Genomic DNA, 25,303 nt, shown 5'->3' with positions numbered 1-25,303 from the left:
CATAAAACTAACTCTGCAATAGTATTAATTCTAATTAAAAAAATATAAGATAAATTTCAATCTAAAATACAAATGTAAATGTGTAATCTTAAAAAATAGAATTGTACTTATAAAAAAATTTTGCGCAAAAAATTTCCAAGATTAATACAATGGTTTTCCAACGTCTCCGGAATGTTTTATTCTGTCTCAATTTTTGCGATTCTCTCTGAGTATTGTTATTGAGTTTTTAGATGTTGAACAAATAGTATACATTTTTATAATGAATATATCTATTGATTTGTAATGATAAAATAAAACGTTGATTAATGTTTCTAATAATAATAACAATAATAATAATAATAATAATAATAATAATAATAATATATAATAAGGAAAGAGATACGTTTTAATTTATTGTTGAAAATAAAAATAAATTATGTAAAATTATATTTATCCAGCTTTTTTTAATATTAAAATTAACATTATGTGAAATATATTTTCGATATAAATATTTATGAAAATGTGTACACGAAGATGCGTACTTAAAATATTTTAATGAAAATTATTTATTACATATACTTGTGTGACATCTCTACAAAATAAATATACACTGTTCTATTTGTTTCTACATACGGTATTTTCATTATTGTACTGTTCTATTCGTATAACACACTGCGAGTTCTGCATTATACGCAAATTATTCTGTTTGGACCAGAGAACGGTAATCACATGGGAGTCGTCAACATAGAGGAGCAAGAAACGAGACTAGAATAATACGCGAGTTTAAATGAATAATTATTTATAGTTCCGTAATGAATACGCAGTTTATAAGAAATAACAGTATTTTCGAACAGTGTCATATTTATTTTCAGATTTCAATCAAGATGGACGGCCGGATAACATCAGCTTTATGATAAAACGTGTCAAAGTGCACAGCGAGGATGCGCTGAGAGATCCTAATTATCGTTTCCCAGGCAACTACGGTGTGGAGAAATATTTAGAGCTCTTCTCGGGTAAGGACATTATTATTTACATTAAAACTCAATGTGTGGCATAATGTCGATATGTTCGAACGAAGGAAACCGATTGAATCGATAATGCTTCGACGTTTGCCTCGTTGTAGAGGAGGATTATGACGCGTTTTGCCTGGCTTACATGTTCACGTATCGCGACTTTGAAATGGGAACTCTGGGATTAGCATGGACGGGCGATTTGAAGAACGCCGGCGGCGTATGTGAGAAGAATGGGGTAAGTGTAGACAAAAGGTGAAAATGATAAATTTTTCTCCGTAAGACATGTCGATTTTATTATCTATCTACAATATAATTATTTATTATCTATCTATAAATTTGTAATTAAATTCTTAATATGTGTTAGTTAAAATAATTAATTGAAAAGATTGAAAAATATACAATAATCGATACGATGAAATTTGAAGTACAATTTTATCTTCACCATTGTAGAATCTATTAGCTACTTTGACGAAAATTCTATAATTATCTAATTATCGATTGATGATGTTACGTTATAAATTCTCGATCATTACGCATTATTGATCGAACATTAACGAAAAATAATCGATAATGAAATAACGTTGCAGCATTACCGTGGTAGTATGAAGTCACTCAACACCGGCATAGTGACCCTATTAAATTACGGGAAGCACGTACCGCCTGCGGTCTCTCACGTTACTTTGGCTCACGAGATCGGCCACAACTTTGGCTCGCCGGTACGTAGTATATGCTTTCGTCAATCGCATTTAAAACGCCACACGTTCCACATTCCGCGAGGTGTTGCATGTCATGTAATCCCGTCAATATACAAATGACGCTTACGCGCTATACGTGTCTTTTTGTCTTCTCTCATCCAGCATGATCCGGAACAATGTACACCGGGTGGCGAGGATGGCAACTTTATAATGTTCGCCCGTGCTACCAGTGGTGACAAGCGTAACAACAATCGCTTCAGCCCATGCAGCCTGAATGCCATAAATCCCGTGCTCAACAGCAAGGCACGTTCACCGAAGGGATGCTTTACCGGTGAGTTTTATATATGGAGAGCAACGCGACGAACGCGATATATCGTTGACGTTGCGACAAGAAACGAACGCGTTGATGGATGGAATGCTCCGCATCTTCTCCAATTATTCTGCGCTTCGTTGCTTCATATAACTTGGCGGCGCTTGCATTGTTTATTGTAGAACCGCAAGTATCGCTGTGCGGCAACGGCGTGGTGGAAGAAGGCGAGGAGTGCGACTGCGGCTGGGAAGAGGATTGCCGGGACTCGTGTTGCTTTCCTCAACGCCGTTATCCGCCGGCCGAGGAGACTCCGTGTACGCTCACACCACGCTCCGTGTGTAGTCCTAGTCAAGTATGTATGAAGTTTACAAAAAAAAAGAAGTTCCAGTTGGACTGTATTGTCGAGGGAATTTTAGGATGACTTTTCTTTCTTAAAATTTAATTCGAAGTTTCTCTAGAGTCACACTTGTATCTTTTCAATCTCTTCAATATTAAATATCAAATATCTAAGTGTACAAATTCTCAAATGTTCACTCTTATTCGTATGTTCAAAAGACGTTTAAATATTTAATTGTTTAAATATCTAGAGAAAGGAATTAATTAATTCAAGCGATATTCTACGAAATTTACTTTAGGCAATTTATTCATCGATATGCGTAATGTAATTATACGGTGCACTGCATGCACGACATGATGTAATTTCGACGACTCTGTTTGCTTCTCCCTTTTCAGGGTCCGTGCTGTACCGCCGAGTGTAATCTCCGTTTCGGAGACAAGTGCAGGGATGACAATGGCTGTCGCGACGCGAGTTTCTGCGACGGTCGTTCTCCCTATTGTCCACCGTCTATTAATAAGCCCAATAAAACCATTTGCAATCGTGAACTGGTTTGCTTTATGGGGGTAGATATATTAATTTTATTAAGAACATTGATACTTTTATTAAATGTACGATATATTTGTCTTACACGCATGAAATTTTTATTTATAATAAGGAATGCACTGGCAGTATTTGCCTGGCATATGGATTGGAATCTTGCCAATGCATACCAGGTCCGAACGATCCGCCGACGAAGGCTTGCGAGCTCTGTTGCCGACTTCCTGGAGAAAGTCAACCATGCTTGTATGTTTCGTATTGTTTTGTGAATTGGAATTTCAATAAAATTTTTTCTATTCTTCAATAAATTAGCTGATTGACATTTAATTATTTATAAAATATTTTTTTGCAGGTCTTCTTCCGACTGGAATTCTCCACCGTATGATATTCCTGATATGTTCTCAAAACCGGGAACTCCATGTAACGATTATAACGGCTACTGTGATGTCTTTCAAAAATGTCGCGAGGTAAATAGAATTAAAAAAAACGACATAACGAAGTAGAAATAGAGATATATAGCTGGTGTTAATTAAGATATTTTATTACAGGTCGATCCAAGCGGTCCATTAGCAACTTTAAGAAAGCTTTTATTATCTGACGAGAGCCTTGCTACTTTCAGACGGTGGGTCGCCGAACATTGGTATGCCGCCGCTCTGATAATTTTAGCAGCGATATCATTACTGGTACGTTTATTATTAGAAACATTATCTATATTTTCTCTTGAACCGATAATTGCTATTTATTGTCAAAATCAAATTCTAAATTTCTCTAATTTTTATCGATTTTATCTATCATTTTTAATCAACAACGAATTTGATTGAATGCTTATTGATAGAAACGACTACGGAAAAAAGTGAAACGTGACGAGAGTAAGTGTAGAGATATGTCAAAGTAAGCTCTATTTGAATATTTTAATTCTATAATATTTATATAATTTATATAATTCTGTTTTTCTATTTCACATTATTGTGTATTAAAGAATTATTTATAGTTTCTTTTCAAGATATGTAAATTTGATTAAAATGTTATGTAGAAGCAAAAATTCCTATAGTTGCTAGTAAATGTATGAGCTTTAATTACTTCTTGAATAAAATGATAATTTAAACGTAAACTATATATCGATTTAGTTATTTCGTAAATTAAGGATGTCAATATATGAAGAAGTATATACAATATTTATGGCAATAGTATCTCCAATATTCCATATATTTTTAAATTCTTGTATTGTCAAGAAATAAATAGAAAATAAAATTGAAATTTACTTACAAATAATCAACTATCTTCTCTTTTTCTAGGTGGCCAGCATGAGATTACTGGGCAAGCGACCAGACTTGAAGTTAAAGTCTGTCACGATAATTCACAGTTCTACAACGGAAACGGTGCGACTTCCGCCGGAGGGTGCGGAAGGAGTGACGGTGCATCCACCAGCAGTGCGCGCCAAGCTTCCTCTTAGTCGAAAGGTCAGGGAAAAAAGGCGTCATCGCAAGCATAAAGAAGGTGGCCACACTGATAAATCCAACAATAAAGTAAGGGATTAACTTAAAAAGGAAAAATTTATTAGAAGATTATCATATCAGTGATATAATGATTATCGTTTATTAAATAATAATTATCTGAATATTAATTTAAGCGTTCATATAATAGAATCCCAATAGTTGAGTTTGACATTTTGGATTAAATTTCTCGTTCGTACTTTTAAAGGATGTCATAACGAAGAAGAAACAACAAAATCAGCAAACGAAAAGATTATCTACCGGACAGGTGGATGATTTCGCACGGAAGAGGCCGGCCGAGGCTTTGGCTGCTGCGGCGCAAGAGAATAAACGAAAAAAGACTACATCGGTGAAAGATAAGGGACAAACCGGTAATAATCTGGCCGGTGGCAGCAGCGGCGGCGATAACGATAAGAGGAAGCGCAAGAAGCAGCATAGGAAGGAGGTAATCGATTATTCGGCAATTCAGGCAGAAAAAGAACCAGAGCCAAATGCAGATCCTAAGAGCAAGGTGCGCTCTTGGCTATTAGCATCCTCGCAATGCCGACCGGATATTGGCACGCGGACTAATATAAGCGGTTTGCCAAAGAGCAAATCAACTCCAGTAGGTCTAACAGCTAGTGGGGGTGGTGTGATAGCGTCCAGGCAACCGGTAGCGCCGGTGTCGAGGCAACAAGCTTCAACACCTGCCCGACGTTCCGGCGCTCTGGAAGCTGGACGGATGATGGAATTGAAAAATTCATCGGGTTCTCTCGCCAGAAAAGAACGGGCGAGACTCCAAGTAGTGTACAAGCCGCCGTTCCGGTTTAGTGTAAAGCTACGCAAATCTGATAAGGTGGCGCAGGCACCAGCAGGCGCAACTGCGAGTCACGCTAATGCGAGCAGCAGAACCGCGAAGCTGCCGAGAACTGGAGTACTTCTGCGAACCGCGGCCAAGAGAAAGGATCGAGTTAGAATAGGCAGAGCGCGACAAATCGCGCCTACCGGCATTGGGAACAGCGGAAGTGATCTGCCGGAACCGGCCAATTCCGATTTGCATACCGTACCCTCCGATTTGGAAGTACTGTTATCGGAGAGTGAGTTTCTTTTCTCGGACACGTGACCATGGGCTTCGATAGGAACGAGCGTGTTCGAGTTTGTTTCGAATCGCTACGCGGCTTGTAAGTAGTTTTTATGTATTTATTCTAGCGCAAGAAAGAGATTACTTTATTAGGATATCCCCGTGGGATGATAAATGCGTTGAATCATTAGTGCGTGCATTAAAGAAATCCTGTCCGAGAACGTGGAAGGGAAGAGTAGTCTAATTGATTTATTGCCGAATTTATCGATGTTTCGGTTTGTGTTTCAACTATTTGCCGATTGTCCTGTGTATAGATCGGGAGGACATATCGATTTTTATCGTTCTTCCTTCCCTCATCTCTAGAGTAAAGTGATAGCGCGACGACCGGTTATATATGTTTATGATTGCTCATGCTGTGATTGTCAATACGATGAAAATGTTTTTCATGTGCGATTAGGACAAACGAAATTTGCGCTTGGACGATGACGAACGTTGCACCGGCGTTAGTTTTCGACGATCGAGCCAGTTTTCTTCTTCCAAAGAAAGGGGCCAAATCAATTGTTTAAGAATTACTGGCAAATAAACGCCGCAAGTATATATACACTGATCACACTCGTCTAATATTTCACGAAACTGTGAAAGCAGATTATGTCTTACAATTCGTTTTCGTCGATGATAGCTTTAAATTTTCGGGGGTCAGTGTGCAACTGGTCATACTCAAAAAGTAAAACGTATTGAAAGCAATGCTTTATCTTAATATCTCTTTACACTGTGCCTGTGCTGTTATTCTCTGTACTCTATTTTTTGACGCTTAAGGAAAATCAGACCTAGCGAAAGTGAAGTTTTCATTTATATATTGACGATATATCGATTGTGGTCGAAAGGATGACAAAAGGAAAGATGCGTTAAAGCATATATGGCTTTGATTAATTGATTTTAATCGCTTCTTTCTAAATTAGCCCTAATTATAAAATGTAGCTATAATTTCTACATCGTCGTTGTTATATGATACGGCTATAAAAAAAATTCTATATTTTAGATCTAGTTGTAATATTACTATTACATACTTTATATCATAACTCTAGCTATATAATATAGCTGAAAACATTACAGAATACATTGTACATTGCAAATTATACTTTTTTTTTATGATATATGTGATTAATGTGTATTTTACGTTACAGCTGTCATTGTAATGTAACGTATCATACATATATTAGCTACAGCTATATTTATCATAGCTAGGGCTATGATATTGATGCAGAGGAAGCTTAGTATATCACGTGCGCGATCAGAAAGTTAATCTGACATTAATAAGTTAACGTCCACTTAAGGAATGACGTCTATCTAGGACGTTAGGCAATTTTGAAAAGATCGTCGGAAGGTCCTCTCGTATCTTCACCGCCCGACCTGCCTGTAACGCGTTAAAGTAAGATTATTACTCACTTGAGAGATTCCTATTGTTGACAATTCCTAATCTGCTACAATTCGTGAAGCATCCTGTTGGGGATTTAGTTTGTGTCTTTAGCGCATCCGCGAATAAAATCGCGAGTCGAGTCAACGGCGAATTGCTTATATATTTTTAAGACTGTACAATATCTCTTTAACGATGCCTGTTCCGTCGAGTTTTCCGTCGGAGGAGACATGTCGTTCCTTCTATATTTTATACTCAATCTCCAACTCCGAATATATCTCTGGTGCTAACACTCGGTGTACTTACGCCTTTATCCGATCGTGTTTCCGAGCGTAATTTCCATTTGTAAATATGCTTTACCGCCCAGACATTCCTGTTCGCTCTACGAAAAATAAGTGGATTAACTAGAATCGATAGATATACTCGTCCTATTTGCATTTAGATTTTTTTTCAAACATATTTCTGATAAGGTAAAGAGAAAAAAATCTATACAATCAAATATATTGTATACTTATCAATATAGAAAGAAAAACATTTTTATAATACCAAGAATTAAATTAAGAGAAGGAAATATAATATATAAATACATTAAATTTAATTCGCGATGAAGTGATAGTGCGAAAAATATTTTTGTCTTTGTATTACAAATACATATTCTAGGATCCGTTATATAAAACGGATCTCTATCGATTCTTATTAATTGGCTTGTGTGTTTTTTGCGCATCGCGAAAACGTTTGCTGAGCTTAAGTTCCTTGCACTCGCGGCTTGCGAGAACTCGGGTGCTAAAAAAAAATGTATCTCGGTACAGAGAGTATTCACGTGTTCGTGTTTCAAGAGTCGGCTTCACAGTCTCTCGCGTGTGTCACCGCAATCTTCCAATCCGCCACGATTTCATTCTGGATCATGATAGATCCGCGATGGCCGATTCGGTTAATCGTTATGAAATCGACTTTACTAGCTGTTATTAGCCAACACGTATGAGTACGGTTAATGTATCCTCTTTTAAGATCCGTTTATGATCGCCGACTTCTCATACTGCCTGCCTGACCTATTAAACGTGCACGTATGAGTTGTTAGTCTATGTATAGTAAAGTAACAAAGAAAGTCGGATCAATACGGACTCGATACTCAAAGATAATAACATTAATAATATTAATACGCTCGTTGGTGGTATTCATTTTTACATCATTCCGTAACAAAAAGTATTATTTAGGAGAAGGAAGTAAGAAAGAAAGGAAATAAGGTAAATATATAACTTTATCTATTTTGTACGCATAAAATTTACTAAACGATGTAAACAGGGTTTGATAGGTTTCTTTTAATTTAATTAAAACTATCGACACCGCCATGTGTGTACTTACACACACAATTCAATGTAATTGAATCATGTAATTAATTTAATTTCCAAACTGCATATTCCCTTTATTTAGAATTATGTAAGTAACTAAACTCATGACAAATGAGAATTCTCAGTTATTGAATCGTATATTGTTTGGAATTAAAAGAAGTCATTATATATCATTGATTAATTATGTCTTTTTAAAAGATATATAGCATATGATTAATTTTGGCATTAAATTCAGCTAATAACAAATATCAATATTTACATTTCTATGACGTGTACGCGTTATACATTCATTCGTCAGATGCAGTTGAAAGCCTAATTTGATAAATGAACGATGTTTCAACTCCGAAGCTTGTAAATGCAGTACATTTATATCTATAACGCATTTACTTGTACAAGTAAACAAAGACTTTGCAGAAACTATTTTGTCTTAGCACTCTTGGCTGACTATGTTTTGTATACTTACATAATCGGTTCCATTAACTACTGAAAGTGGTGTTCGTAATAAAAATCCGCTTGTGTGTATATATGTATGCGCGCGCGTATGTATATGTATGTGTGTGTATGTGTTTGTACACACTCGTAAATGTACTTAATTTAGAAGATATGTGATGTTACTTTTACACGAACTTATAGACATGATTGTTTGACTCGTGTAAAGAAGCGCTTTTATTTTTAAAATTGAGCTGTGTTATATCATTTTCTTTTGAATTAATCAAGAATCGAAATCGATGTAATTTCAATGAGTTTCTCGATATTGTATCAAGATAAAAGTTGAATTGAATCGAAAAAAATTACTTTGCAGAATTGGACATGTTTTTTTCGAGATAAAAATTAGATTCGAAGTTCTTAACTTTTTCCTCTTTTAAGCTCTTATGAAATTTATTTTAACATATCTTAATTTTGAATAAAAAATTTCTAATTTGCAATGACTATCTATGAACATTGGCTATTAACGAGTTTCTATATGTCGGAAAGAAAAAGAAATGGAAAAAAATGTTTTTTACATAACATACGTCTCTATGAATCCCATTTAAATCCAAGCTCATGGAAATTTTGATTTTAATCTCCGAATTCTTAGTCGATTATAATCCAGTAGTGCGATTCGTTTTTTGTGCCTAGTCACTGCGCGAAAAACTGCTGTGTATTATTTAATTAAATGTGGCGAGCGTTTAATCCGAATATCCGTTAACTTTGCATTTCGTTTTACATCTATATTCATATACATATATGTATGTACATTTATTGTGATACATACATTATATATATTGTACGAATAACTAGAGAATGTATTCCGCTTTGGTTGTAAGGTTTGCGTTATAATCTAATTCTAAACGAAGCAAAAAAGAAAAAAGGAGGAGAGTAAGAGAGAACATATGTAGCTTGGACGTAGAAGCGGCAAGTAGACAACAGAAATGCTGAGATATTCGGATTCTGTAATGTGTAGATGATAAATCGTAGCTATTACCTTTGTATAGTCTGTCCACTGAGAGATTCAGTCGCGACGAAATGAATCAAATCCGTAGACGCGATTAAACAGTTTTCTATGTAAATTTGACGCGAGCGATGAAAAACGCATACATATGGGAAAGATTTTACCCCATTTGGATCTCTAATTTCGTCCCGAACTGGAGCGAGTTCTGATTAGTGCAAGATTAGTTAATAAGCACGAATCGAGAAAGGAATCAATTTATAGCAAAATCAAAGCAAAATCTCCGAAATGTTTACTGAAGAGTAAGATGGATTTTAAAAGAAAAATAGGTATCAGTCATATCTTAGAGATATTATATTTACATTATTTTCTAAAAAAATATATTTTAATTAATATTTTTATTAAATATTTTTATTTATTTTATTTAAGCACATTTTCTCTAGCATAAGAACTTAATTGCACAATTCAATTTTTTTATTTGGCAAATTGAAACGCGCATATTTAATTGAAACTATTTTACTTCACTTAACACTACTAACAATAAGTCAATAGGAACATGATCGTACTATTAGGGAAAAATCAACGAGAAAATCAAAAAGCTTCATGAAGCATATATTAAGGAGAGAGAAAACACACCGAGAAAAGAAATCTGATTTCTACTTGAATTTTCTATAAAATGTGAGAATAGAAAGGAACAATAAGAACTTTTAAATGGAAATTAAATTTCTTTCAATTTTGTTGTATTTTTTAGAGCAAGTTTTGTAAAGATTGACAAAACTTTTATAAAAAAAATTCCTTAAGTTTTTACAAGGATTTCTTTAAGCTTTTACAATTTATTAGGATTGAAGACTTTCGTGCAAATCATCTAGCAGGAAGAACTGCTGATATTGCCATGTGGCGTGAAATCTTTTTTTATGTGTGTGCATATTTATCGTATGACTTTGAAAAAGTATCGTAGTCCAATAATTGTAGCTAAACATTGTATTTTTGATCTGCAAATGATTAGAGCGCTGAATGACTATGATGACTAGACAGTAACCGAGGACAAATTGATCGTTCGTACTTATATATTGTAATCATTCCCGTTAAACTCGAGCGCTTCTTGTTCCATTTAATAGTTAGCAGTAGCGGGGGGAGGAGGGAAAATCCTCGCATGCCAAATGATACGACACACTCGGATCGACAAAGTCGAGGGCACAAGTGGTCTCGATCCGAACCTATTCGGAATATTAGATATGTCCGAGAGGCGAGACTGTTATTTTATTTTAACTTTTATCGCGTAAAAAACCATAAACTTGTAATTGATATAAGATGGGGCTGCTGTATTTTTACACGGACTTTGTACAAATATAACAGGAATTCGCATGGAGAATAACGCGATGTGTACATACCTGTATACCAATAAATGCTAGATGAAACGTGAAATATACAGGATAATTTGTTCATGTGCACACACAAGGCTCTTTTTCAAAGAATTTTTCCTTTTATTAATCAATCATGGATTTGTTCATTAATCATTTGTGTATCTTCTTTCTTCACATATGTTATCTAGCAGTTTTTTAGCTACTTTATCTATCGCTGCTTCTCTTATCTCGCGAAATTTTGTCTACAAAAAACAAGCGTTATTAAAATTTTTATTACTTAAATTTATGATATACTAAATTTTATGTATATACTTTTGTAAAAAAAGGCTCTACCTTCATGTTGAGCAGTTTCTCCTGTCGAGCTTCCTTCTCTGCTACTGTACGAGATATCCTCTCGTCTTCATCCTTTAATGCTTTTCTATATTTCTTTTCCCACGCATCTTTAGCAGCTAAAGATGCGATCATCTCCTCTCTCAGAAGAATCATATCGTCATCTTTCTTTTTTTTTATTCTTGCATCTTCTTCTTGAATTTTTTGCATCGTCTGCTCTATCATCTTACGATCCTGCTCTTCCTCTTTATTTCTTTTCTCTTGAATTCGTCGACGATTATTCATTATTTGTTTTTGTAGATCAGTGCGCAAGTTCCGCTTTTTTTCCTCTTGTTCAGCTTGTTGTAATTTCTCGACGGTTTCGTCTTGATGCAAGAGTTTCGTTAATTTTGCCTGGCTCGCTTCCAAATTAACTTTTTTCTCTATCAGACGTGATCGAGCTTCTTTTATAGGACAATCCGATAATGATTGCGTTAAAGATTTTTCTCGACTTAATTTTAGCGTGCGTTTTACTTCTTCATCTGTAGCTTGCAAAAGAACTGATTTTATTTAATATCGCAAGAATTGAAGAAAGATAAAAGAGATGGAAGAATATATATATAAAAAAAAAAAGAAACAATTACAACTTTTTATAAATAAATAATTTCTTATATGTGGGTAATAATTGCTAAGTCTTTACTTTTACGCAGCGATAATTCAGCAGCCAATCTATTAGTCATTTCGATTTCCCTTTGTTTCAGATCAGTAAGTTTTTGTGCATGTAATAATTTTTCCTTCTCGCAGATTTCTCGTTGCTCAGCCTGCAAATGACGTCGAGCGATTTTGGCATCGCATCGCTTTACCATTGCAGCTCGTCTCATCTCTAACTGTATTTCTTTTTCATCTTTCTTCCTTTTATCATCTTCGTCTGTCTTGATGTCTACCAAATACCATCCTTTGCGAGTCTTCGCCATTTTTTAATTATATGAAACATAACATTCCTATCTATACATTGTATTCATGATGTAAAACATGAATTACATCATGAATTAGTATTATTATTTTGTGATAATCAACCAATTTCAAGTAATTTGAAATTAGTGATGTTAACGATTTTTTTCTCTATTTAGAAACACAGATCGATCGTACTGTGATTATATTTAATCGTGATGATTTGTGTGATTATTTAATTGTGTTGATTTTCAATATTCACAATCTTTTGTTAACATTTTAGAGATTTTTGGAATTAGAATCTCTTGGAATTTTAATTGATGTGCCATCTCTTATCCGATGTATTCTTTTAAAATTTTGTTCTTTTTTTCTTTATCTTTATTTTCTCTAGATGTGCGAGAATATATTATTATATATATATGTTCATATAAAATGCACATATGCATAAAATATTCCAATAATAGAATATATATATACAATATAGTAATATATCTTATTAACGAAATATATAATAAAATATACTAATAAATCCATATACATACCATATTCCTGTTCCATAATCTATAGATATAGTATAGACACGCACCGAATAGCGATTTTATCTCGCGGTAGCACCGACAAATAAATTTGGCTATATAGTTTTAGGTTTTCCAGTGAATGTAGATGGTAGTACTAGACATGGTAAACATCGTATGTAGAAAAATGCCGGGATAGCCGCTCTTATTCATTATCAGAGACTGTGCTTTATGATCGGCGGTAAACGTCAAGCGGCGAATTATTTTCGGTTATTAATAAATCGTCATCACGTCTTTTCAATTTGCATCTTTTGGGTAAGTGTATTATTTACATAAGGTATAAAAAATATACCGATCTAACTTTCTCGTGCTGTAAATATTCCGATTTTTAAGTGCGAAAACATACGCGTTGATTAGGTTAATTATCCTGAAGCGTCATATTGATTTTTTGTTATATCGTATTTATGAATATTTTAAGTATTATCTCAGAGATGAATGTGAAAATGTTCGACGTTCGTCAAATATGTGTATGCAAACGTATTACATTTTATGAAATATTGTTATTGTTACTAGAGCATAATATAACCTATCTTTATTACTTCCATCTACTTTTATTGTAGATGTATGGGTGTGTCAGTTTTACACCATTTTTTTGAATCATATAGATGCTTATTGTAATAATGTGTTAATATATGTGTTATTATAATAATGTATTAATAACATTAAAATGTGTGCGGATTCTAAGACAAAATTTCGCAAGTTACGAATAATTTTTATTACAAAGTATTAAAGATCAAAATTTTGACAAATTAAATTTTAGAGATGCAAGCAGACAACCCTGTTATTTGTTTACTTTTAAGAGAAATATATTTTAATAAAATTTTAACATACTGGAGTTAGTACTGATAATAATATTCTTGCACATCTAGAGAAAATAAAGATAAAGGAAAGAAGAACAAAATTGAGACATCTGTATATCAAGATTGCGTTCTGATATTTATTGCTAGTACTGAAAATCTCTAACTTACGTCATGTACATTATAGATTTTCAGTACTGGCAGTGAATATCGGAACGCAGCCCATATATTATATTGATATAAATAGATAATAATTTATCTCATATTTCTTTGAATAAAAGAAAATAATATAATGGTAATATATGTTATTTATATAAATATTGAGATAATTTTATTATATTATATTATTTATTGTTGCAGAAATAACATGGTACGAGGTCGCGGGGGAATGATCAGAGGCGGTCGAGGAGGTATGGGACGTGGAATGGGTTTTCCACGAAAACAATTTCTACCGCGTCATCCATTTGACTACACATTATGCGAGACTGCTTTTCCACGTGTTAAATCTGCACCAGATGAATCAGATTTTCAAACAGCTCTTTTGAAAAAGAATTCTGATATGTGTCCTACACCAAAGGAGCAAACTTCCATTTTAAATCTTGTAACTAAACTGCAGAGTGTTCTTGATAATTTGATTGTTGCACCAGGAACCTTTGAAGCCTGTGTAAGTATATAATCATATTTAATTATACAATCAAAAATTTTCGCATTTAGACTTAATATTTCTTTTCTGTATTATATTTATATTATATATTAGCAATTAGAAGAAGTAAGACAAGTTGGCAGTTTTAAGAAAGGCACAATGATAAAGGGTCACAATGTCGCTGACATTGTTGTTATCCTGAAAACTTTGCCGACGAAAACGGCAGTTGAAGCTCTCGGGAACAAGGTCAATAATGACTTGAAAGCCGTAAATCCGAAAGAGATATTCAGAGTTATACAGACGGAACGGGGATTCGATATTGCTAATAACGAAGCCACTGTGCGTGTATTAATAACCACGCTGCACCAAAATCTACGCAAACTGGAATCCGATCAACATTTAGATGTCAAAATTTGTCAAGGTAATTGTCTCATTTTTTTAATGTAATTAAGTAACTTAACCTACGTTTTAATAAATGTTACTAAAGAATAATTTTATTTTAATTTATAGGTCATCTTGCTGCTATCAGACATTCTCGTTGGTTTGAGGAAAATGCTCATCATTCTAGCATCAAGGTCTTAATACGCTTACTTCGTGATCTCAGAAACAGATTTGAAGGTTTGGAGCCGTTATCTCCATGGATGTTGGATTTATTGGCACACAACGCCATAATGAACAATCCCAGCAGACAAGCATTGCCAATTAATCAAGCGTACAAAAGAGTATTACAGTTACTCGCTTCTGGACTATTTCTCCCAGGATCAGCAGGTATTTTAATTATTTTTAATTTATTTGTTTAGAGATAAACCACAAAATTATAATAAGAAATTTGTCTATCTCAAATTTGAAAAATTTTCTATACACAAATATCGAGTAATACAATAGTTGAATCATTTTTCGCAAAATATTCTTTAAAAAATTGCATTTATTTTATCTCCATATATGAAATTTCATATTTATTCCTTGTTTTTATATGTAAAAACTAAATCGTTATCTCGTGGTTATTATCAATTTGTTCGACTTGGAATTAAAGATCTTTGATTAGGTCATTACGAATTATGACATCATGAACAAGGATAATTTTTATAATTACTTCAACGTAAGTCTTCTATGTGTCATATCAATTGCGGGAGTCATTCATATCATAGTTCCAAATAATTGACGTAGTTATTGCCTCAATCGCAGCATGTTGCAAGAATTATAACAACTTTCTTCAGGTATTTCCGATCCATGCGAAGGTGGTAATATACGCGTGCATACCGCGATGACGCTCGAACAACAGGATCTCGTATGTCTCACTGCCCAGACATTACTACGTGTATTAGCTCATGGCGGCTACAGACCGCTGTTGGAAGGTTCTAATAAACTCGCGGTGGAGATGAGTGTATGGGCGGGTGGTGTAGTGGCGAGTCCGTTAGATAAAGCATACGAGCCACCCACGGAACAGGAACAGCAGGAAGACATGGACGAGAGTAATGAGGAAATGATTACCGAAAGCATTTAGAAATTTAGGTAGTGTGCATTTTCCGTGCAGCGAGATTTCCCCCCTTCTTGATGAAACGAAATGATGCTTTTACTTTCTTATTGTCATTTCTTATAAAATATTGTGTGTATTTAAATTCGCAAATATATTTCGATAGTTTCGTCGATGATTTTAAGATGACTTTTATTCATGACGTTCATATTTACGGGAACGATTTGAGGTATTGAGTGTATTCACAAAACACGCGATTCGTCGTACATATAAAATAAAGGATAGATTAATGTGTAATTTACACAAAAAAATTCGATTATATAACTCAATTTCTATACCCTCATTCACAATTGCATAAGTATTAGAAAGAGATTTGATCTCTAAAGATTCGGCTTAAGTAATCTTTGTGTCAGTTTTTTTAAAAGATATGCAAGTTAATGATTATGTATCAATATTGCGTAAATGTATCCTATCATCTATTTTATATTTTAAATTTCTTGTTCAATGTACTGTTTATCGATGTTACACAAGTCAAGCTCCAAATATGCTTGCCTTTTTTTAATGCAGTTTGCCTTTTTGGCAGTAATTGCATATAATTTAAGCGTGTGGTAGAAAACATCAGTCTTTATTTAGGATTCAATGCAGACATGGGTCGTTCTCAGGGGTTCTGGTGACTCGCGCGCAATTGACAGTACGAGAACTTGCGCCCGGCCGGACCGGCATCTTAAAGAGCTTGCCCTGCGGCATGCACACGCAGACTTTGTACTGCTCGTGACTCCCGATGGGACTCGGCAAGAACATGGGTGCCACTGGAATACTCTTCAAGTTGATGGAGATACCGTTCTTGGCATCTAGCACGACGTTACCGTTTACGCTCTTTAGGAAGACGTCCAGATCGGCACTCCACTCAATGTCTTTGCTCTCCATACGTACGCCCTCCGCGCCGTGCATCGAGATTTGATTGTCGGATTTTATCGCAAGACTCTCATTGATCGACGAGGTGATCCGATGTGTCTCCGCAATCCTCACGTCGATCGTCTCGACGCCGCTCGGCAGGCCAAAGTTCGGAAAGTCGGTGGTGAAATAAATTGCGCCGGTACGCGAATCCTTCACCTCAAACGATTCCACCTGCGACATAGTGGTGCCGTTCGCTAAGACGCTTAGCTTTGAGCGCGGATGTGTCTCGGGAATGTTTTGTCCACGTCCCTTTACGTCGACGTGTACCCCAGCCTCGTCGCCGGATACTTCCATCGACTCATCGCCATAACTCTGACAGACACCGGATTGCAGGGATATCTTTGGAGAGAAAATGTGAAAAATGAAATATATAATATTCATAATATTAATATTTATGAAGAGATATCAGCAAAACATTCAGCGCAGACAGCATCTAAACTATACTCATATTTATTGCCGGTTTTTTTTATATACTTATTTACATTTTTCCAATAACTTTCAACAACAAATACGAAAATATATATGTACCTTGTCTAAATCAGTTCTTCCATAAAATTTGACAAGATTTTCATCTGGAATTACTTCCATGGCTTCCATCCCCTGGCTAATGCGCAAAACAGCAATGACAGTGATATTCAAGAAAAGATTACAGAGGCCGATTATTGCCAGAACTAGAGTCAACGTCCAAAGACAGTAACGTCTCTTCGTAGATTTTTCGCTCGACGATGACATACCGTACGAAGAGCCTATGGTCCTGTTAATTGATCAAACTGAGGGTTAATTATTTATGCCGAATTTATAATTTAGTTTACAGATTGCATCAATAATTTTCACCAACTAATCAGTCTTGAATTAATTCTGATTGTCAGTTTTTTGCTCATTTCCTTTTTAGATAATAGCGCTACTTGTAGTAAGATAAACGAGCCCCACAATTAATAAGATCATAATTATTATAGACATTGTTGCAATCAATTAAGACAATTCAATGTTTGGTACACATTGCTTTTTTTATTCACCTTGCATGTACGCTGCTGCAACTATTTTGGCGAATGAGGCCTTTAATCAGAGGTCCGTCGCTATTGGATAAATTATCGTCAGCCTTCGATATCGATGGTGAACCGGTATCATTTCCGCATACATCTAGAAGAGCCGACATTAGTTCTTCTGTGTTCGTCTACCTATTGAAACATTGTCATATTATTATAAAAAAATAACAGAAAATAATAAGTAAAAAATTTGTAGATTATTTATTTTGTAATTAGATAGGATATATAATTAAAAATAGATTTTTTTATATTATTAACATAAGAAAACTTTAGGGATTTTCTCTCTCTAAAATATCATCAAAAGAATATTGATATCTACTTATAATGCAATCCATACCTCGTATCTTCAACATTATAACGATCATAAAATTAATATCACATTTTGCCATAAAAAAGAATGATTGTTAATTTTGAGGGATCTTTCGTCCTCTTCTTTCTCGCGAGCTTTTTCGCAGAACGGTGAACTCGAGAAGTCGCGAGATATGGTAACGAAATGTGGTTGTTTCGCGAACGACTTCCTTACCTTGACTGGGACCAGCAGTATCGCGAAAGACGGTCGACTGTTTAAGTAAACGAAAATAGACGACCGCGTTCTAATTACGTTCGCCAAGTACGACGAACGAACTCTCGCCGATAATCGGGAACGATGGAAGTAGATGAGAATTCGTCGGTCGGCGCTTGCGCGTCCAGGAATCGATGTCGAGTATCCTCAGGAATTCGCCCTACTCGCGCGCATTCACCTCGGGGAGTTTATGTATTTGCATAAACTGCTTCTTGTTGCATATCCCGCGCGCGGTTCTCCGCTGTTTCTTAATATCGCGGAAAATAGCAGATTTATCTCTATTTGTTTAAGGAAAATAGGGTAGATAATCTAACTCTTTTATTAAATATATAAATATAAATGAAATTAATCAGCTGTATTATCAAATAATTTCAATAAAGAAATCGAAATGAGCAACAAAATTAGATGTTTGAACAATATATTTGGCAATTAAACATGCGCGTATTGAAACTTTTCTATTATTATTTAGCGCTTCTTCAGCGATATACAAATTTTAATATTGCAAGAAATCGATATTTCGATTTAATTGACGAACATAATGAAAAAATAATAGTCACAAGAGATTCTATATAGAAACTAACTTTATAATTTGTCATATACATCGAAATCGAAAATGGAAATCGAATGTTGTATAAAGTCTCTCGTGGTCTTTTATTATTTTTCATTAGAAATATTCTAAGTATATTTTATTATTATATATATATTGCTTAAACATCTATTTTATTGCTCTTTATTGAAATTATTTAGAAACATAAATTTTATTTGCGCACATTACTATGAATTTTGATTTTTTTCTACTTATATTTTTAGAATTATGAGGTTCAAAAGGAGGATTGTAACAGAAATAAGAAAACTGCAATCATTACAAACTACATGATATAAAAAAGATTAAATATTTAATATTTAAAAAAAATACATTTAAATTAGAAAAATTGAAAAATCTTTTATTAATTGTTTTGATAATGTTCCGGCCACGCGGTTCTCTCTATCCAGGGGATGTAGTGATAGACTCGAGTGTACACACCGGGTATGATGCTGCCGCACGAACGTCCAACACTAGTAATTCCGATTATATTATACATGCAGTCATGATCTTTGTTAAAGATAGCGAGTGGTCCCCCGCTGTCACCCTTAATAATTACAAACAAAAATGCATTCGATTAATTTTAATTTTCGCTTAACTTACTTTTCACAAAAATAATATAATGTTTTTATGGATAAAATTACTAAAGTTAAAAATAAGTTAACTAAACTTTGACTAAGTCTTTACCTATATTTAATGAATAAAATTAAAAAGAGATTAGAATTGAACCATGCAGTTGAATTTAACTAATATAATTATGCACTGCGAAAACAAAATTGTTAGCTTGACTAAATGCGTTCAACTGATTATCATTTTTTAAATTTAAATATTTAAATACTTAAGTCAAATACGTCGTGTTAGATTTTAAGTATCGTATTTAATCTAAATACTTAAATATTTCAATTTAAGAAATAGTAATCCAGTTGAACGCACTTAGTCAAGTTAACAGCTTTTTCTTTCTGGTGAAGCTACATTAAACGATTTTAAAGGGAATAGTTTCCTCAGCTAAAGTGAAATTCTTGTTAGGAAGAAGGAAAGTTTTGTTTTAGTATGAAGGAAAGTATATTACTTGGCAAGTATCTTTTCCCACTTCTCCTGCACATATTTGCCACTCGTTGACTATGCCCATTGCAAGCTGTGCACTGGTGCCGCCATCAAAAAAGCTCCTATTGCAAGACTCGTGGTTTACCAGATTGAGCGTTACTTTTAACAAATTATCCGAACCTTCGTCTTCAGCTGCAGGATATAAAATAGTATATTATAACCTATTAATATATTAATTTACATAATAATTATAATATTATAGTATTCTGTAGATTACATACACATATATGTATATATATATATATATATATATATATATATATATAGTTACAAAATCTATAATTATTATCTTTTTAAATTATTTTATAATTTTTTAAAGATCTTACACCAATCGACTAAACCCCATCCAGTAGCAACGGCCTTATTATCCGTGCCTCTATCAGGCAAGTCAACCGGAAGACACGCTGGTCTCACCCATGCATTATAGATAGCTTCTTTTTCCAATCGCAGTATAGCTATATCGTGGTATTCTGACAGGCCTTTGTAATCAGGATGCTTTATCCTTTCTGCAATTTTAATATCTTGGGGCATCGCGTCATCATTCGTTTGCACAAGATTCAGATCACCAACTCGCACCCATTCCGCAGGTCCCCTTTGAAGCAAATGAAAATTGATCGAAATGTTTCTTTTTTAATTTTGGCTGTTTCTTGCTCTTATTGCATAGCCAAAATCTTAAATTCCTTAAATCGCTTACATGGTTAAAAAAGACAGTAGCGCTTTGATGCAAAGAAAATGATCAAATAATTATTGGTAAAAAAAAAAAAAAAGGATCGAGAATTGTAACGACGAGGAAGCTGTTTTTATTTTATCAGAATACTAAAAGTAGCTTTTTGATTATTTTTTTTCGCCAATTTTCTGAAGATAAACGATAAAGATGGAATTTACCAGTTTCCATTCCAAGTGCAGTGTGCCGCTGTCAGGACGATCTTGGCGGAAATCAAGCTGCCACCGCATTTCCACTGGATATCTCCGTTAACGTTGAAACCAACGACTGCCATGTGCGGGAATTCTTTCGGATCGGCTTTCATGCCGCCGACGATCAGCTTGCGCGTTTTCAGGGCGCAACGCGACACATTTACGGGCTTTCGATTAAGGATCGGTATAGGTGGTATTTCTAAGCCATAGACAGCTTCCGCGGCTTCCGCGCATTCTGAAGAACAGAGAAGATTATATCGATCTAAACGGATGTTGAGTTTCAAGCCAAAGCTACATTTAAAACTACGTCGCTTCTTTCGTCCACTTGACGAGTCACGACTTCTCTTATCTTACCTACATCCCATTAAAATATTTTGTCTTTAGTGTTTATACTATAGAGATATGTGTTATGCAACTTGTTTACATAGTCAGTATAATGTGTTTTAATATATGGTTTAATAATGTTATTAAAAGAGGAAGATGTTCTTAAAATTTTCGATGTAATATTCGATGCAAGGAAAACATTGCTATGGGATTTAGCATCGTATGAAATATTGAAAGTACAACTATGGCGAGATGTGAACAATGCTAGATTCGAAAAGAATGCTACGTTAAAAAATTATATTTTAGCGCTTCCAATCTTTAGAGTTGAAGAATTAATTGGAAAGGAATTCCCATTTACTTGTTCGCGCTAACGATCCTCTGCTATTATCCAGGTTCAAAGGTCGCCCTACTTGAATTGCTTCGGTAGTCTGTGGTACCGGTGTTGGCGGTGATCTGCTGGTAACAGGGATTGTTGTCGGGCAGCAGACTATTGGATCAAAACCTAAGAAGCCGCAAATATTTTCCGGCATATTGCCGGCCAACAATTCCTGATAAATTACTCGACAGTTTTTCAAAAGCTTGCATATACCCTGGTTCTGCGAATTTCCGTTTCTGCATGTTTCTGAAAATTATAAGATATGGCACACATCGTATAAAGTATTATAAATTTTTTTTTAAAATAAATTTGACTTTACAAAGAAGTTTACTATTCGAAAATACTTCTCAATTTAAGCGCGATAATAAAACGAAATTAAAAGACTTCAATTTGATTATTTATTGTTGTATACTTAAAATATTGGAAAAGAAAGATATAAGTTGAATTATAAATGTGAGACTTTATATTTTTCATTTACTCCATTTTTTCAAATCGTATTATCGTGATATCGCCCTCTCTTTCTGAGTTAACAATATCTAATGACAGGCAATTAAAGAAACGCTGTTGTTAATAAGAAGTACATTGATAAAATTATATTTATTCAAATGTACATGTGTAATATATTCACAAGTTTGTACGTTTTTTAAATTATTATATAAGTATAATTGGAAAACATTTTACATTTATTATGTGTAAATATAATTTTAGCTACTATTTCATGACTTACACTTGTTCTCAAGTATATGAAATATGCTTGAAGAGATATTAACTTTAAATTGAAGACACTAGATCAATTGACCTTACAATTCTGTTGACAAGGCCTCTGATGTATATATGTTTGCTATAACGAGTTTAAAACATCTTTTTCGATGATGGAAATATTTCTATGCAAGCTTTACGATCATCTTTAAATTATAATCGTATCGATTAACTCGCATAACTGGATATATTACAAGGAATAAATGTAAGAATAGCAATCGATGTTTGCGACGTTATGGTCAAGTAATTTTTTATTTCGTTTTATTTGGACAAATAAAAAAAAATAAAGATTTATAGCAATCAAATAAATAAGTAATTATATCAATGATTATAATTACATTAAAATTTGTTATGAGTGTATGATTATATAATCATTATATACGATGAAAGAATTATATGCTAATAGTGGAATTTTTCTAAGATAAGGCATCCCGGCCGATCTTCCCGTTCTCTTGTAAAAAAATATGGTCGACACATTCGTTCGGAACAAGAATTTGTATCTTTAGCGAGAAGAATTAATACTCACCTCCGACATCTTTTCCATGTGTCGGCAACAGGATTTGCACCAACACTAACAATAATAACGGCGAAGCGGCATGCGCGTTCTGTGACATTCTTGATCACAACCTTGATCGCGCGCTCTTCTCGATCTGATCTCGCGTACTCGCCGCAACGGTAGATATATCTCGTCTAACTCGTCAGTCCGCTCTGTTGGCTTCCAAGTTTCCTCATGGTCCCCACCAATGTTATTCCATGGTCTCACGATAGTGAGGTCATTTTTGTCATAAACTTCGCGCTAAGCCGGCTAGCTAAGCATGAGTGAGCACGAGATGATCCGATTTCGCGCGCATCTTCGAAAAAGGAATCTCGTTTCATACTTTCGGCAAAATGCGTTCAAACGCGCAAAACAATGGGGCAATTAGCTTTTGCGCGTCGTAAATAATCTCGAGATTGATTCTCCGATGATTTCACTGTTTGAAAAATATCTTATACGAATTGTCACAAATTGAGAAATAAGCTATTGTTGTTCGCAGGATCAGAATTTGAATTTGATGGGATTATATCGATTTTGATTTTGAATATCGGACATCTTGATATCGAATGAATATTGCTGAGATACATGCGTGCATTCGGTAGTTATATGCATTTCTGTATTTTCAATAATCTTCTTTAATGCTTTGAAATGATAAAATATTAAAACGCCGATAAATTAAAAATGAAGAAAATAAGAGAGTCTAATATATCTCTTGTCGATGTAACGTAATGATTATAAAGTAGATCGATATTAGTATTAAAATGGTGCGATCGCATCTCTGTTGGTATCATTATATATTTTTTTGCATATCAATAAAAACGAGCTTATTAAGTTTCTCAATGAGGAAATCTTGTTGCAAAGTATAAGGATATCGAAATAATTTGATTCGCATTCAGGCATCGAGGATAAATTGATCCAGTCATGCTGCAAGAATGAATATATATTTTATAATCTTTCGCGATTAATTGAAACTTTTTAGAGCTTTCTAGATTTTATTATGAGAGTAATCTTTTCTTTCCATCAAGATATCACGAACTTTTATATGGTTTGCACATTATTATCAAGCTAAAAGTAGATTCTTTAATAAATGTTTATTGCTTGACAAAAAATGTCTATTTGCAAATTTTGCAATAAATTTGCTCAAACTATACATCTTAGAAATTGTACATAAATTATGTAATAATTATAAAAATTCCGAATAAATTCTCTTAATGTGCGTGACAATCAGTCTTGTATAAAGTATGTCATTTAAACAAAATGTTACGCGCACTATTAATTGTAAAGTGCTATAGCGAATTATTAAAGATATCAATTGTGGCTGATAAAAAAGTTGACTTCGAAGCAAAAAAAGAAAAAAAAACAACTATATTCGCGTAGAGAAGATTTATCAATCTTTCCGTAATTATTGCATCTCTAAGAATTTCAAATAAATTCGAGTTATTCCGTTTATGACGCAAAGCATTGCCAAACAGATCTAATCGAAAGCTTGCAATAAAGTAGGCACATTGATAAATTACACCTGCTATGCCACAATTTACTAGCATTAATATTTTTTATATCTGTTTAATTTAAATTACTAATATATTTAATAAAATTAAAATGAACATTATGCATTAATAACAGAACACATTAAAGCCGTCGGGATTCAAGATTTATAAGAATTTTACACATATTTTAAAATAGTTCTAAATAGATCAAGATAGATTTATAAAGTTTCTACATATTTTTCGATACGTTAAAGAAATAATGTCGATAAATAGATGAACTTAATACACCGTAAGACAAATCCAATCCGGTTCATTGCGATCTATATTGCTACAAGAAACCCGTTTGGTTTAATAAAGCCGGTATCATTATGAGCGGACCGCAGGGATGTATCGTTGATCCGAATGTTAATTCGCAAATCAGAAAAAATTATAATATGATAATATATGGCAGTGCTATTATTAATGTAATAATAATTAAAGATAATTATTTTATGATTAGACAAATATTGATGACTTTGTAAAAAAATAAGTCTCCGAATCATATAAAGAAACATTTCTGCGAATAAATTAGACTATCGGATATTACAGAGTTTATATTTTACGCATTTTAAAAGCATGTGTAATAGCAATAGAAAAATATGGAGATGTAGATAATTGATGTTTAAATAGTAATAACATGCATGTTTCTGAATTAATTAAATAGCGCGAATACTAAGCACTGGATACTAAGATATAAGAATACGACGTAATCTTTCTACGAAATATAGTCGTCCATTATTAAAATGCGATATTTGATGCGTATCGAAAATAGATGCAAGTGTTATAAGAAGTATTCCTTAGAGAAGATCCAGCGGATACATCATTGGCTATAGTTTCGAATATCGTATTAATGACATCTCAGCTGACGGATTATTGATTGTTAACGA

At 33.9% G+C, this 25,303-nt stretch overlaps 4 protein-coding genes across 6 annotated transcripts in view; 2 read left to right on the top strand and 2 right to left on the bottom strand.

Moving 5' to 3' along the window:
• Positions 1-2,426, top strand: part of LOC138934462 (disintegrin and metalloproteinase domain-containing protein 10-like) — a 39,690-nt gene extending 37,264 nt beyond the window's left edge. The window contains exons 7-11 of the mRNA XM_070298220.1: positions 852-992; positions 1,103-1,227; positions 1,580-1,708; positions 1,850-2,018; positions 2,180-2,426. Of these exons, the coding sequence (XP_070154321.1) occupies positions 852-992; positions 1,103-1,227; positions 1,580-1,708; positions 1,850-2,018; positions 2,180-2,418 (803 nt within the window). The 3' untranslated portion in view covers positions 2,419-2,426. The remainder of the gene's footprint in view (positions 1-851; positions 993-1,102; positions 1,228-1,579; positions 1,709-1,849; positions 2,019-2,179) is intronic.
• Positions 2,427-5,378: 2,952 nt separating this feature from the next.
• LOC138934463 (interleukin enhancer-binding factor 2) lies at positions 5,379-15,913 on the top strand. 2 transcript variants are annotated; one of them, XM_070298221.1, is made up of 5 exons: positions 5,379-5,524; positions 13,973-14,276; positions 14,370-14,676; positions 14,766-15,023; positions 15,473-15,913. In XM_070298221.1, exons 1-5 carry the CDS (start codon positions 5,469-5,471, stop codon positions 15,757-15,759), a joined length of 1,212 nt encoding a protein of 403 aa, XP_070154322.1. In that variant the 5' UTR covers positions 5,379-5,468; the 3' UTR covers positions 15,760-15,913. The 2 variants fall into 2 exon arrangements, with proteins under 2 accessions (XP_070154322.1, XP_070154323.1); XM_070298222.1 differs by lacking the exon at positions 5,379-5,524 and adding an exon at positions 12,984-13,070.
• Positions 15,914-16,335: 422 nt separating this feature from the next.
• Positions 16,336-18,672, bottom strand: Scgbeta (sarcoglycan beta). 2 transcript variants are annotated; one of them, XM_070298224.1, is made up of 4 exons: positions 18,070-18,672; positions 17,703-17,864; positions 17,215-17,440; positions 16,336-17,025 (listed from the first exon to the last, which is right to left on the bottom strand). In XM_070298224.1, exons 2-4 carry the CDS (start codon positions 17,840-17,842, stop codon positions 16,366-16,368), a joined length of 1,026 nt encoding a protein of 341 aa, XP_070154325.1. In that variant the 5' UTR covers positions 17,843-17,864; positions 18,070-18,672; the 3' UTR covers positions 16,336-16,365. The 2 variants fall into 2 exon arrangements, with proteins under 2 accessions (XP_070154325.1, XP_070154324.1); XM_070298223.1 differs by having other exon boundaries at positions 18,256-18,671.
• Positions 18,673-19,173: 501 nt separating this feature from the next.
• Positions 19,174-23,047, bottom strand: LOC138934870 (venom protease-like). The gene is made up of 6 exons (XM_070299013.1): positions 22,882-23,047; positions 21,579-21,842; positions 20,867-21,131; positions 20,308-20,573; positions 19,947-20,113; positions 19,174-19,424 (listed from the first exon to the last, which is right to left on the bottom strand). The coding sequence occupies exons 1-6, from the start codon at positions 22,967-22,969 to the stop codon at positions 19,242-19,244; spliced, it is 1,233 nt and encodes a 410-aa protein (XP_070155114.1). The 5' UTR covers positions 22,970-23,047; the 3' UTR covers positions 19,174-19,241.
• Positions 23,048-25,303: the final 2,256 nt, after the last annotated feature.

This window comes from Polyergus mexicanus, unplaced genomic scaffold, assembly GCF_030449975.1.
Source record: "Polyergus mexicanus isolate NDT 795.1 unplaced genomic scaffold, iyPolMexi1.0 SCAF_7, whole genome shotgun sequence".
Lineage (NCBI taxonomy): Eukaryota > Metazoa > Arthropoda > Insecta > Hymenoptera > Formicidae > Polyergus > Polyergus mexicanus.
This window is presented reverse-complemented; position numbering and strand designations above follow the sequence as displayed.